General features: G+C 43.1%; 1 protein-coding gene across 1 annotated transcript in view; it reads left to right on the top strand.

The window, feature by feature from the left end:
- The window catches only part of Ndg (Nidogen), a 527,328-nt gene that overhangs the window by 152,566 nt on the left and 358,602 nt on the right, over positions 1–16,160 (top strand). The window contains exons 8-10 of the mRNA XM_080283492.1: positions 5,104–5,227; positions 5,422–5,567; positions 5,789–5,873. Of these exons, the coding sequence (XP_080139618.1) occupies positions 5,104–5,227; positions 5,422–5,567; positions 5,789–5,873 (355 nt within the window). The remainder of the gene's footprint in view (positions 1–5,103; positions 5,228–5,421; positions 5,568–5,788; positions 5,874–16,160) is intronic.

The following is a 16,160-nucleotide window of genomic DNA, read 5'->3' as shown; positions in this document are numbered from 1 at the left end:
TTGGTATAAGAGTAGGGCATAGGGCTTATTTCAATGGATGAAATCAGTGAAAAATTCCAGGGAAGATTTACTTAGCGTAGCATGGCCGGGCAGGCGAGAGGATAGGGTAATGGAGGGGGGTTAGGGAGGGGAGTCAAGAATGGGGAGAAATGGCTAAATTGTCAACAATGGATGGGAGTACAGATGAGATTAAGAGTGCTGACTAGTGTTGGACATTGGCAGTACTGATAGATGATACAAGCCACCACTTAGAAGCCCGGGTGAATTCAAAATAACACAGAATCACAAAAGTGACACCCCGCGGTATGATCCCTTGCTCCCAAGCGTCACGAAAGTGACGCCTCGCGGTTAAGGGGTTAATGTTTCTTAACATTTTCCTCACCCCGCCCTGGTGTGGGAAAGGAGGTCCAGATGATGGTGATGATGATTCTTAACATTTTTATCATATTCATATCATTGTCAGTAATGCTGGTATTCGGTTTTGTGAGAATTATATCTCAGAAGTGAGAAAAAGAGTGACTGGGAGGGGCTCATGAACGTGTTAGATTTTTCACCATTGAATTGAATGTACGAGTGGATGGAGTGGTTGGTCAGTGGGGTGTGCCAGCTGAAGTAGATGGGGATGGTAGTGCTTTGGTGGACATCTGTGCTGGTAAGGGGTTGGCAATAGCCAACACCTACTTTCGTCATAAGATGATCCACCGGTATACATGGAGAGTAATGAGGAGGATGGATGGTGAACTTGTTGAACGAAAGGCAATGATAGACTATGTGTGTGTGGATGAACGAATGAGAAGACAAGTGTTGGATGCAAGAGTGTGGAGAGGGTGGGGGAATGGAGTCTCGGACCATCACTTAGTGATGGCCAAGGTAGAGCTGCAAAGAAAGTGGTTGAGGAGACGAAGGGGAAGACAGGAGGAAGCAGCTCCTGTGAGAAGAGTGGAGAAATTGCAATATAGTGAGAAAATGACATAGTATAAGAGTATAGTGGAAGAAAGATTGAGAAGGTATGAGCTAGAGCAAATGGAAGGGGTGGAAGACGTATGTAAGATATTCACGGAAGAGATAGGCGCAGCGTGTGAGGCGGTTTTGTGGAGTGAGGAGGAGATGCAAGGGTGTACAAGGGACAACTTAAACCAGTTGCATCGTTAAACCTGGGTTTGCCTGTATATATTTAGTTAAGCTGCCGGACAATGTATTGTACAGTACATAATATCAGTGGTCCCATTGCCTGACAAAAACACAAACTGCATCTCATCAGCATTCAGACTTTCCCTAATCATACATTTTATGATTCTAGCCATTCCCTTCATTATCTGGTCCAAAAGTTTTATATCTCTTTAATTTCCACTTTCTAGGGCATCACCCTTCCTCTTGTACAGTACACATTTTCAATCACACTTCTCAGCCAGTAATCTGGTACAACACGTTTATATATACAGTAATCAACCTTATCATATCATTGACTAAACCCACTCCTGTATCTCATGATGCCTTCAGCATTTCACCAGTCAAGCTTGACACACCCGCCACTGTCCCAGCTACATCCCACATATTGCCTTGCTCACTGTAGCAGCATCAAAGCCCAGAGGGCCAAACACTGGGTCCGCCGACTCCAAACCTTCCCTCTTCCAGCGAAACTCCCCATTCAGCATCTGGTTATAATGCTCTCTGCAGGGATCCTCACTGTTCACCATCACCTTAACTTCACCATTCTTCACACACCGCACACCTATGATATCCCTGTTTTCCATCTTCATCAGATTTGTCACTTTAAGTACCATATTTTCCTTTCAGCACAATTTAGACTATCCAGTAAAAGTCTCTGAAGCTAAGATTTCGTCATGTATACATCCATACCCCGATTTCCGACACATCGATAACCAATGATTTGATAGACCAAACAAATGAAATAGGGGAACATTCTCACAATCCAAACATCCTGAACAGCCGTCGCTTCACTAGCCCAATACCGTGCCACTCCCTAGGTTTGAAATCAGCATGTCCCGATGCGGATATGGTGGTGCAGGAGGTTCTCCCAGTCCTCCTTCCTTACCCTTTTTTCCCCCTCATCCCTCCTCTATCCCCCACTACAGTCAGCACTGACAGGCATGTCTCCCTCTTCTCCCCCATCCCTAGTTGTCTCCCTCCCCATTCCCCCACCCTCCCTCAGCCCTGCATGTCTTGTGTGTGTGAGAGAGAGAGAGAGTGAGACTGGGGGGTAGGGCAGTAGGGCAGTTTAGCTTTCTTGTCTCCTTCCCTGTCCTCTGCCCTCCCTCACCTCCGCTTGTCTCCCTCCCAATCCCCCCACCTCTGCTTGTTTCCCTCCCAGTCCCCCCACCTCTGATTGTCTCCCTCCCCATCCCCCCACCCTCCCCCACCCCCACTTGTCTCCCCCCCAACCCCAGCTTGTCTCCCTCCAGTCCCCCTGCCCTCCCCCACCCCTGCTTGTCTCCCTCCCCATCCCTCCACCCACCCCCACCCCTGCTTGGCATGCTGCTAGCTGCCTGCCTGGCTGTCAGTTGTCCTGAAACATCTTGACACCGCACGTCCCACCACCATACCTTCCTGCATGTGATGTTTGATGTCTCATTTTTTAGCAGTAGTATTGTTTATGAGGATAATAACATTGCCTATGGTGTTTCTGTGTCAGTCTCTATTGATTAAGGTATGTGAGAGTTTGGGTTTGGACCTAGAACGGATCTGTGGCTTCTCTTTAGTATCTTAGGGGAAAAATGCTTCGATATCTGACATACTCGCTGACCAAACTCTCTCACTGGTAGGCAACACTGCTGCCAGGTATTGGGGTAGCCATCTACCTCCTTTCTAGCACTACACTTGGCAGCCAAAAATTCCTCTTTCTTACCACCCCTTTACCATTCTTGGAAAAAAAACTCTTTTCTCTTTAACTGGCATCACATGTCATACTCACTGGTCAAGAAGTGCCTCATTGGCTGGGAGGCATTTGCCCAATGGCCCTTCTTCCTCCTCCATTGAAGTACTGTCTTTTGGGCCTTTTGAATGCAATGTGGTTGATTGTTGGGGTTCCAGACTGTGGACTGTGCTAAAAGGGCCCATATTTTTTCCTTTGGGAGCAAAAACCTGCCATCTAGGCCAGGGAAACATGTTGGAACCAGTAGTTCTATTTTGTCATTTTTTGTTGGTTGTCCCTTGTTCCATGGAATGCATCAAATTTACAGTATCATCTTTAATTGTCACTGTCATCAGTGGAGTAAAAGTTCAGAATACATAGATCCTGTGCCCTTCTCTGTTCCTCAGAAATGTTTTGATAATGTATGTATCTCTGGAGGGACTTGATCTAGTCATGTATATGCTGCATATGTTTAGTTCCACTTAGTTTTTGGTTGGTTGACCCTTGTTCCATGGAATGCCTCAAATTTTAAGTATCCTCTTTGATTTTCACTGTCATCAGTGGAATAAAGATTCAGAATTAATGGATCTCATGCCCTTCTCTGTTCCTCAGAAACCTTTTAATATGTAAGTGTCTTTGATGGGACTGTGTGAAGTCCTGCATATGTTGTTTCTACTTCACACTGCATATGTTATTGTACATCACACTTGATGGGCAATTTTTCTTCTGCACCAGCAACCTCATCGAATGAGAGTTGGCAAAATTTTATTTTTCAGTGCATGTGGTCTCTGGATGAATTCAGATGACTTTTCTCTGGCAGTAATAATGTTCATACCTGCATTTTGAATGAATGCTTTCACCTTGTTGGTGTATGTTAATATGTATACTAGGTATGTGTGGGACAGTGTAAAGTAAAAATTCATAGTGGCCAGTAATGTGAAGCACTTACAGCAGTAGAGGAACAAGAACTGTGGGAGATAATGTAAATAACAAGTGCATAACACACTAGCAGAGTTAAAGCATACAGTATGTAACAGAAAACTACACAGTTGTTGGAAGATGTGAAATCTGCATAATTCTCTACATACATTAGTGGTACAGAGCTCACAGGCATGTTCTGCACCCTCATTTGTGATGTTTTGCACCTCATTTTAAAAGCCATTGTTCTGCTTCCCTTTAAGAATTGATTTTCTGCTATGCAAGAATTCTGTAAATACATTATTGGCACAGAGTTCACAGGCATGTTCTGCACCCTCAGTTATGATGTTTTGCACCTCAGTTTAAAAGCCAATGTTCTGCTTCCCTTTAAGAATTGATTTTCAGCTATGGAAGAACCTTGTTCTTGATGTAAAAGGTAATAGATGAGTCACCAAAATTGAAACTTTGTATAGGAAGGCTTAAATTTTTAAAAGAAATAATGCACAGTGTTAACCCCTAACAGGTGGGCGACGTTACGTAACATCCGTGTGTGAGGAGGTGGGCAATGTTACATAACATCCAGCCATTTTCGGTCCTAATTTATCGGTGAAGTTGGGCGATAAGGCATCCTTGTCACCTATTGTCCTGTCCTCTACTCTCCTAAGCCTTGAAACAAGTAAAATACTGTAGAATATACATATATAAGTTGTAGTGTTATAATTATTCACGTAAAATAGTATATATGTACGTAAACTGTATTGTTATAAGTTTTCAGGTAAAATAGAAAACACATACAAAAGATTTTGAAGACAATGAATAATGTAAAGAATTCATAAATGATAAATATAGTGCTCAGTGGTGAAGAAAAAGCAAATGAGTTAATAGTTTGCTAGCCTCGCCCCAGGCACGCCTGGTGATAAGCTGCCTGCCCGCGCTCATCCTTCATTCCTCCCCTCCTCCTCCCACAGCCAGCAGAGACATATTACCATGCATGTAACACCTCTTGCCTTCGTTTTGCATCCATTTTCATCAATTTATGCATGTTTAGGCTTATTCCTTGATACTTTATTTTTCCGAAAATATGCCGACCCACATGGTCACATAATTGATATGTTGCCTGCCCATAAGGGGTTAAGAATGAATCTGAAGGCTGAATGATGAGTGAATGGATATGAGACTCAATTAATTTGTTGCTTTTTGTAGCTCTCCTTCCCTCCCCCTTTTTTTTTTTTTTTTTCTGTCCTATTTATTAGAAAACAGGGTTATAGTGATGATTATGATGCTTCTGTTGATTAACAGTGATGTTTTACCAGGGGCTTGATGTCTTCAGCTATGTTGGGGTAAAAACGCAGGTGACTGGGTCAGTCCCAACTGTGCCTATTGGTTCGAAGATAGAAATGGATGCCTTCAGTGAGGAATACACAAGAGTCAAACCAGGTAATGAGTAGTTACATGAAGTACAGTAATGCTATACACCAAATATGTTAGGATACACAGTATAAGATCAGACCAGAACTGACATTATTCATATCATTGCTGTCTGACTGATGTATGCCATGGAAGTATAAAAAAAAAAATGGGGGGGAGGGGGCAAAATGCTGTGTTGTAATATAATGATATCCTATCTGAAGGACAGCTGAGGACAAGGTCCAGCCGAGTATTTCGTCTGAAAGGCCAGACAATCGACACCCCATTTACTGTGGAGACACTTTTGGACTATGATGAATGTGCCTGGAGACCTCCAAACTCGCCTGGACAAGAGACACTCAGGCTGAAGGTATGAGAGCTGTATGATGGGGTCTTGTGTTGTTCGTTTTAGCTGGTATAATGAGATTCTTTAGTAGGCGTAGAGCACTAGAAATTACAGCTTAATGTGTGACAAAAAGAAAAATTAGAAATAATGTTGTTGTGCCAAAATTTATGTACATTTTCATAAGCATAAGAATAGCTTGTTTGTAATGAGATGTTGGATATTTTATTTGAAATACATTATAACAGGTGGCAGAGAACATCTTCATCCAGTATGATGAACGAGAGCAGATTGTCCGATATGCACTTTCAGCCAAGGTAGCTCCTTTAGAAGGCAAGTTCCTTTCCAAAACTTAGTCTGTAACTGAGCCCAGGGATTGTGGAGAGTATTGATAACTGTTGAAACTTACTGTTCTGTAACTAGAGTGCTAGTGAGGTTGATCCCTTGAACCCAAGGTGTTTGTTCTGATGAATAAAACTGTCCAGCATTAGCCAGAATAAAATTAAATAGGTGTCCTTGAGCTGCAGGAGTTAATGGTGATCTCTTGAGCTTAGTTGCATTGCCTGACAACAACAGCTAAAAGAATGATTAACACTTTCATTGTGAAAAATCCATCTATATTTGAATATAATAATCTTTGCAGTAATCTGAATAAATTGATGTCATCATAGAGAAGAGAGTAAGATTTGAAGATTTAACCACTGTAAAGTATAGATTTAATGTGAAGAAAATGAAGCGCTAACCTTTTTCAGGACACAAATTAAGGAGAAAAGGAGTGGAAATTATTGGGGCATCTTGAGTTACCTAGACAGAGAAGCAAATGAGGACATTTGGGAGTGTTGTTCTATTGATGTGGATGTTGTTGAAAATTGGGAGGAGAAATACTTTGAGATGGTTTGGCCATGTGAAGAGAATGGAGATTTACTAGGAGAGTTTATTTAAGCAAGGTGGAGAGAATGGGAAACAGAGGATGAAGTGAAGAGGTTTATGAATCAGGGTGGTGTGAGGTGGAGAGAATGCAACCTTATAATGGAGGACAGGGCAAAGTGGAGGAGCTTTGTTTTTGGTGATCCACCATGGGATTAAAGCATTTTGCTGTAGACAGACAGATAGATAGGTAGATAAGAGAACCTTAGCAGCTGTTATCTGTAACTTAATGATAGGTCTCACTACGGAAGAGTTTTATCCATAACCAGATACTATAATCCTGTAAGGGGTGGCTGTTTGTCTCTGAGTTAGATGTTTTACAGGGAGGGGCACCAACCCTCTGCCAACCCACTTGTTGACACGTAGGGAGATTGGGTACATGGTTATCACCCTGTGTTGTAAATGGTTACCTAGCTTACAGGAAACCATTTGGATTGTCACTCAATGTAAAACCACCTGAAAAGGAAAGAAGAGTAATAAAAAGTGACAGGAAAGATTGGAGAAATAGGAAAAGAGGGGAGCAGATGCAGAAAATGAATGATAAAGATGAAGGAAAAAGTAGGCATCACTACATCGGAGTAGTGGATGATGGTCACCACCACCTGCCATTAGGAGTTTTTAATATTTCTTTTTTTTTTAAATAAAGTGTTTCTGAAGCTGGGGATGAATTTGAGTGATTGGTTAGCAGATTGTGGCTTAAAGAAAGGCTGGCAGGAGGGATTTTGTTGAGTGGTGGCAGAAAGGCCTCCAGATGATATGGTCGTTGACTGCATAATATTCTATGAGATGTACCATGACTTTCGGTAGGTGTCTGGTAATAAGACTCATGATCAGCTTGGTCTATCTATCTATCTCTATACCTAGGCCGCTTCCCCCAAGGAAAGGGAGGTAGCCGAGACAGGACGACACACTCCCCATTTACTCATCCATTTAAACACGTTCATTCGCATCTTAGCCCCATAGGGGAGAACGGACAGATCCTCACCGCACCACACCGCACAAGGGTCAACTGCACAATGCAGTCAGTGACATCCGCAGCAGGGCCCGACAGCAGAGCAGGTTTACCCCTGCCGCATCATAACAGACCCATCCCCTTACCCGCACTTGACCTGACTAGCTGATCAGACCAAATGCGGGAGAATATCCCCTCAGGGCAGCGTCATCACTTATTCATTCACAATTTCTCTCCATTTATTTCTGTCACGCACAGCCACTCTTCCTTGCTCAACAGACATCCCTCTCACATCCAGCGCTCTCTTCTCACTGTCCAGCCATGCTATTCGTGGTCTTCCTCTCAGCCTTACACCTCTCACATCAGATCTAGTTATCTTTTTCACCAATCGCTCATTATCCATTCTCTCCATATGCCCAAACCATCACAACACCCTCTGCTCAACTCTACCAGCCATCTCCTGAACAACTCCAGTTCTCCTTCGCACTTCATCATTTCTCTCTCAATCCATACGCGTCTCTCCACACATACTCCTCAGACACCTCATCTCCATTACATTCAAACTTTTCCTCTCTGCTACACCCATATTCCATGTTTCAGCCCCATATAACGCAATGGGTATCACAACACCCTCATACAGCCTTCTCTTTACATCCATTCTAAGCGAACGACATCTAAACACTTTTCTCATTCCTCCCAGCACCTTTCCTACTTCATTTATTCTAAACTTCACTTCTGCATCTCTTCTTCCATCCACAGCAACATGTGACCCTAGATATTTAAAACACTCTACCTCCTCAAGCAACTCACCGTTCAAAACTAGATTCATCCCCCTACCGTCTACCAACCTCGTACACTTCATCATTTTACACTTATTCTCATTTACTTTCAATTTCCTCCTTTCACACACCCTTCCAAACTCCTCTACCAACTGTCTCAAACTCTCCTCTGAATCAGCCACCAGTGCAGTATCATCTGCAAACAGCATCTGCTTCAGATTCCACTCTCCACCATCAACATTCACCAGACTCAGACCTCCACCTAAAACTCTTGCATTCACCTCCCTTACAACACCATCCATGTAAATATTAAACAACCAAGGCGACATCACACATCCCTGTCGCAGCCCCACTCTCACTGGAAACCACTCACAGCATTTCCCACTCTTACGCTCTACTATTTACATAAAAACTTTTCACCCCTTTTAGTAACCTACCATACAAATGCCATGTAATGAAGTTTGATAAAAGTGAAAAAAGACCAGATTGGGATTAAAAGCTAGGAAGTTCAACCCTACATATATCAGAAACGGAGAAGGACCTAGGAGTGATTATCAATAACAAAGTATCTCTGGCTGAGCACATAAATGAGAAGGTATGGAACATGCATACACTGCATGCTGATATGACAATAGCATTCACATATATAAGTGATGACATGCATGAACATGCAGGGAAAGACAATACTGTAACATCATTCATCAGACTAACCCTGAAATATGCATCAGTGGTCTGTAATTCTCATCTCAAAAAACACATAGATAAGATTGAAAAAGTACAAAGGGTTGCTAGAAGATTGGTACCAAGCTTAAAGGATCAAAGCTATCAAGAAAGACTTGAAAAACTGAACCTGCCAACATTACAAGATACAAGGAAAAGAGGAGAGATGATTACACTGTATAAATGCATCTCAGGGAAAGAGAAGGTAGACATCAATGAGCATATAACAAATGGGGAGGCATTAGCAAAAGGACACTGCATAAAACTGCATGAAGAAAGGTGACAAAGATGTAAGGAAATTCAGTTTACCAAATAGGGCAATTGATCAGTGGAATGCACTACTGAATGAAATAGCGTGTGCCAGAACTACAGTATTCATAAATTTAAGGATCATACATGCTCCCTACGTGTCAGCAAGTGGGTTGGTGGAGGCTTAGTGCCCTTCCCTGTAAAACAAATAACTCAAAGTCAAATGGCCACCCCTTACAGGATTATGGCGTCTGGCAATAGATAGATAGACAATAAGAATGGCTTAATACATGGGACAGTGTGCACTTGACTTAGTCCTTTAAAAATACAATTAGGTAAGAAACACACACACACACACACACACACACACACACACACAAGATGGATACCAAGCTTAAGGGACCTAAGCTACGAAGAAAGACTAAATAAACTGAATCTACCAACACTACGGGAGAGAAGGAAAAGAGATGACATGATAATGCTATATAAGTGCATATCAGGAAAGGAGAAAATAGACATAAATGATTACTTAACATATGGAGAAGCATCAGCAAGAGGACACTGCAAAAAACTGCATAAGAAGAGAGGTGATAAAGACATAAGGAAATTCAGTTTCCCAAACAGAGCAGTTGATCAATGGAATGCACTACCGAATGAAATAGTGTGTGCCAAAACAATTCACAAATTTAAGGATATGTACGATAAATATGGTTTAACCCCTACACCGCGGGCTTGTTTACCAATGACTTGCGTGTCCCGCGGGGTTATTTGGGCTCCGACAGACTCTCAAAAAATATTTGCCAAAAATCAGTTATTAGTCCTAGAATAATAAAATTATATATGCTTATTGCACATACCTTCAGCTTTCTCCTGGAATGATTGTTGAGCCTTCGTCAGTTTCCGTAGGACTTGTGGAGACCTCTGAAGTAGGGTAACTAAGTCTCCACTTTACACTTCCCGACAACCCGTAATATGATTACCACAGCCAGATACAAACACTATAAACACTATTCTACCATTTTCAAGTAGTTTGGGATCCATACTAAAAAAAAAAAACACTGTGAAAGCAATGGAAATTACGAGCGCGTCTGATCGCCGCACTTGCGCTAGTTCGCTCTAGGCACTCTGTCATTTATTATTCATAAAACCCCTCACACTTTGTATTTCTATTACTATATCACACTTATATATATCTGGAGTCTTTCTCCATAAGTTTCCTTCAGTCGTATTATTTTATTGTCACTGAAGTCATTCAATTTTTCAGTCAGTAAAATACGTAGAGAGCCACGGATTCACTCTCACTGTTATAACATAAATTATTTGTACTCATATTCTTATATTACTAATTACTTACATTACTATTTACATTTTCTATTCTATTATCAATATTTACCCTTCTATTTTACTTACAATATGTTATTCACTGTCACTTTCAGTAAGATAAAACTATAATACACTGTTCAATCATATGAACTGAACATCCATTGCTTTCACCTGCTATTTACACATTATTTACACATTATTTCTAAATAATTCTGCTTCCACACTTGCACTGTTAGAACTGCTTCTGGCTGTGATAATCGAAGAAGCAGGTTACACGGAGGGGAACCTGGCATTCAGCGCACTGCCAAGAGGTGCGTTTATGCTCAGGTGTGCGGCGTGTGGTATGCGCACATACCTGACACCTGCGAATCGCAGCCTTCCTTTTCCCTGTGGCAGGCATTAGCTCAAGTCTGTGCCGATCCATATACGCCCTCTGCTCAAGTCGGTCGGGAAGTGTAAGTGGATGGCGCCTTGGAGTTGCTGCTTGCACCCTACCATATTTTTCCAGCAGCTGCTGGACACAAGTCCTGGCGAACAACCTCAGGGAGAAGGACTTGGGTGGCTTTACCTTCATCTTGTACAGGATGAAGGCGTTCAGCATCGTCATATCTATGAGATGCAGAAAAACTTTCCTGTACCACCTAGTATTCTTCCTGAGGCAGTCGATCTCACCAATCATCATGTCGGACTTGCCCACCAGCCGCATGTTGATATTATAGTCCAACACAGCATCAGGTTTCATCACAGGTTCGCCTGTCCTACGGTCGACCTTCCCACTGTCTCTCATCTCCCCCTTATGTACGGTGGTGAGCATGTGCACGACTCTCTTGTCACGCCACCGTATTGCCAGCATCTTCTCAGACTTGCGTAGGTGCACGTCTCCTCGCTGCGAGTTTCCCGCCTCTGGGAATTTGGGGAAGTTGGCACGATTACTTTTCACAGTGCCGCAGGAGCCAATGCCGTGCTCAGAAAGGTATTTGGCAAGTTTCGGTGCTGTATAGTAGTTGTCTGTATACAGCACATGATTCCCACCAAAATACTTTTCTAGGAGCACTTTCACTACACAGCCTGAGAAGCCAAGGGGGTGAGTTTTATCGAGATCGACAGTGCTGGCTGAATATATGACAAAGTCAAGGATGTACCCCGTCTTACAGTCGCACAGTACAAAGAACTTAATTTCAAAGCGATGGCGTTTGCTTGGAATGTACTGAACAAACTGAAGACGTCCTCTGAACAAAACCAAGGATTCATCAATGACAACCTTCTGAAATGGGTGGAAGAATGACATGAACTTATCCTTCATTCTGTTCAGAATCTCCCGGATCTTCCAGAGTGGGTCGGTTTGGGAAGGTACATCATTATCGGCAAAGTGCAGGTTTCCCATGATGTTCCGGAAGCGATCTCTGGCCATGTACTTGTTGAAGGTCGGTGAGGGTAGTAAGGGGTCCATGGACCAGTATTCTTCCAACTCATGCTTCTTGGAGTGTGGCATAAGAAGCATGAGGGCAAAGAACACATACAGCTCCTGCACTCCCAGCATGGTCCACTGTTGCATCTTGGCTGCACCTGTACCACTAGCAGCACGTTGTGATTCGAACCTGTTGGTCTCATCAAATGTGTGCTGCATGACTTCGTCATCTAGGAAGGCCAAAAGGTAGTCGACACACTCAGCATTTTCGTCCATAGTGAAGGCATGCTGAACTCCTGACGAGCTCTCATCGAAAACCAGGTTTTCGGGGACAAAATCTGACCCTTCCATCCACGCGAAGGTGTCCAGGATTCCCTGGCATGGCGGTGGAGGGCTGGTGGTGGTGGTGGTGGTGGAGGTTGGCTGAGAGGGAGGCTTATCTCTGTCAAGGTCACTCTCACTGACCCTAGGTTGCCGTACAGCACTAGCAGCCCTTACCCTACTAGCTACACTACTTTTCACTCTCTTAGATCTACCTCTACCTCTACGGCCGGCCTTCACTGTTGATGTTGGTGGTGACTCCGACGACGAAGACTCCGGAGATAACTCAGCCGACGATGATGACGAGATGAGTAAAGTGGGGCTTGGGGAATGGGGAGGTGAATGCACTCGTGACTCATGGCGGGCTGGGTCACGTGGGGGCATTGTTCTGGGGCTAACACGCCGCCTTTTCACTCCCTTCCCAAATTCTTGTCCCTCCTGCACTAAAGGCTCCTTTCCCTTGGAGCTAGACACTAATTCACTGGTAGGAGCACTTGTTGTCGCTGTTTCTGGCGCGATAACTTCACCCGGCTCATCACACGATTCACCGGAATCGTCAAAGTCACTGTCCATTATTATCATGGAGAATTCAGCAAGTTCTCGTGCCACTGCAGATCACTGAGGCCTTTCTTGCTTGCCTCAACACTTTTCTTTGGCGTAGAGGTCACGGGGCCCTTTGCAATGAGCGCAGAAGCGGCAGGAATGGCGGGGCGCGAGTGCGACATGTTGTCTCTGCAGTGAAGGACAAGGAACTAAATGCCGCGGCTTATCTGAGAAGGGAAGGGTTGACAATGACACTTTAGGCTGACTGCTGCTAACTTACAGGCTAATTTTTTATAGGTAGAAAATCTCGGCAATAAATAAAGAAATAGGTAGTTCCAGGTGAATGTAAATGTCAATTAGGAATCTCCCTTCCTTTCTGATATATATTTTTATTACAGACATCGATTACAAGGCATAAATCAAAGGGGAAATTACCGTGGTAATGTAGCGAATGAATGCACGTGAGGTTTTGTCAGGTGATAATTAGCCAATTTCTGGAGTATAACACTATCACTTACCTGTTTTTTTTTTTATATATATATTATTGGGTAAAAATATAGGGCATAGGGCTTATTTCAATGGATGAAATCTGTGGAAAAAGAAGGGGGAAATTTCCGTAGCGCAGCGCGGCGTGGGAGGTGAGAGGAGAGGGTAATGGAGGGCAGGTAGGGAGGGGAGTCACGAAGGGGGTAAATTATCTGAGAAGGGAAGGGTTGACAATGACACTTTAGGCTTACTGCTGCTAACTTACAGGCTAATTTTTTATAGGTAGAAAATCTCGGCAATAAATAAAGAAATAGGTTGTTCCAGGTGAATGTAAATGTCAATTAGGATTCTCCCTTCCTTTCTGATATATATTTTTATTACAGACATTGATTACAAGGCATAAATCAAAGGGGAAATTACCGTGGTAATGTAGTGAATGAATGCACGTGAGGTGTTGTCAGGTGATAATTAGCCAATTTCTGGAGTATAACACTATCACTTACCTGTTTTTTTTTTGTATATATTATTGGGTAAAAATATAGGGCTTATTTCAATGGATGAAATCTGTGGAAAGAGAAGGGGGAAATTTCCGTAGCACAGCGCGGCGTGGGAGGTGAGAGGAGAGGGTAATGGAGGGCAGGTAGGGAGGGGAGTCACGAAGGGGGTAAAATAGCTAAAATGTCAACAATGGATGGGAGTACAGATGAGATTTGGAGTGCTGACTAGTGTTGGATATTGGCAGTACTGATAGATGATACAAGCCACCACTTGAGAGCCCGGGATAATTCAAAATAACACAGAATCACAAAAGTGACGCCCCGCGTTATGATCCATTGTAGCCGAGCGTCACGAAAGTGATGCCCCGCGGTTAAGGGGTTAAGACACGGGACAGTACAAGCTTGTCTCATTCCTGTAGAGATACAATTAGGTAAGAACAATTAGGTAAGGTAAGAACACACACACACACACACACACACACACACACACACACACACACACACACACACACACACACACACACACACACACACACACACACACACACACACACACACACACCAGGAGGCCATCACTGAATTATTTGTTGGGTAATGAATTAATCACAAAAAGGAGAGAAGAGAAAGATTTGGGAGTGCTGGTCCAAGATAGTTTGTCACCAGAAAAGCACATTAACAAGGTAGTTGGAGAGACTTATAAACTCTTGACTAACATAAGAGTAGCATTTCATTATATGGATGAGGAGATGATGAAAAAATTGATAGTGCCCATGATCCACCCCAGGTTAGAATATGCAGCGGTAGTGTGGTCCCCACACAAAAAGAAAGATATAAACAAGATTGAGAGAATATAAAGAACAGCAACCAAGATGGTCCCCAGTCTGGCAGACCTGTCATACAGAGAGAGGCTGGAAAAACTGGATTTGCCTTCCTTAGAGGAAAGGAGAAAGAGGGGAGATATGATTGCAGTGTTCAGGACCATGGTGGGAGTAGATAAAATTGACAAAGAAGACCTGTTTGTTTGGGATAAGAGAGCAACAAGAGGACACGGAATGAAATTGAAAAAGTCAAGCTGCTTGAAGGATATCAAGAAATATAGCTTTCCTTACAGAAGTATAGACTTATGGAATAGCCTGGACAAAGAGATCGTCCAGTCTAAAAACTTAAACGAGTTTAAAGCTAAATTCGACTTATTGAGAAACAGCGACGGAAACCCACGAGCATAGTACATTCCGTGTACTGTATATCACAATTAGGTATATTAGGTAAATACTTAAATATTTGGAATGACTTAGACAAAGAGGTGGTGCATGAGAAAAGCATTCATGTGTGTAAAGGTAGACTTGATAAATGTGGATATGGAGACAGGACAACACAAGCATTGCTCAATTCCTGTATACTACAAATAGGTAAATACACACACACACACACACACACACCCACACACCAAGGATTTTGTGTGTGTGTGTGTGGTAGGGGAGTGTTGTTTATGATGAGGTGAGGGATATGACTGTGTTCTGCTGTCCAGTTTGTGAGAAGAGTCACTGTAGATTTGGCTGGGTCTATTTTGAGCCTGTTTCTGGTGAACTATTCGTGTAGTGCATTGAGGTAAGATGGTATGTGCAGCTGTGTTTGCGTTTTGGTGCATACATGTACAAGTAAGTGTTGTATCATCTGCATAGGAAGCTCTGTGTATCTGTGGTGTGTGGGGTGTGGGTATGTCATGCATGTATAGGTTAAAGAGTGTAGGGGACAAAACAGATCCTTGGGGGACACCGTTTGTGAAGTTTCTGATGTTAGAAGACTGCCTGGCATGTGAAGTTTCTGATGTTAGAAGTCTGACCAGCAAATGTTATGTGTGCACATCTGCCTGCAAAGTAGTTTGCCAGCCATCTTTTTGTGTTATTGTGCATGTTTGTGTTGAGTATTTTGTTTGTGAGGTTGTGGTGGGGAATGGCATCAAAAGCTTTGCTGATGTCTGGTGTGATTAGGAGTGTTCTGTGTGGTGGCCTAGCTGAATTCATGCCATCGAAAACTCCCTCTGTAAGGTCTGTAAGAAGGGTGTTTGTGGAGTGTAGTGGCCTAAAGCCATGTTGTCATTGGGCTAGGGGAATGTGAGGTGTGACTAGTTGTAGTAACAGCCATTCAGTGAGTTAGAGGGGGTGCAGAGGAGTGTAATGGGATGGTGTGAGGAGGGTAATGTGGGGTCTTTGTTGGGTTTAGGGATAGTGATGATAATGCCATGCTTCCAGATGTTGGGAATAATGTTGTGTGAGTAGCTGTAGTTTGATATGTTGGTAAGTGCTTGAATGCCTTGTGGTCCAAGGTGTTTAACCCTCTCAGTGTCAGTCACGCGATTCGCGTGTTATGTGGATTGTTCTAAAGATGTTCAGTCACTCGAATCGCGTTCCTAAG

This window comes from Coenobita brevimanus, chromosome 97, assembly GCF_032717465.1.
Source record: "Coenobita brevimanus isolate Jiangsu-jjx chromosome 97, ASM3271746v2, whole genome shotgun sequence".
In the NCBI taxonomy this organism is placed as follows: Eukaryota; Metazoa; Arthropoda; class Malacostraca; order Decapoda; family Coenobitidae; genus Coenobita; species Coenobita brevimanus.
Note: the sequence above shows the minus strand (reverse complement) of the source record. Positions and strands in the feature narration are given on the sequence as shown.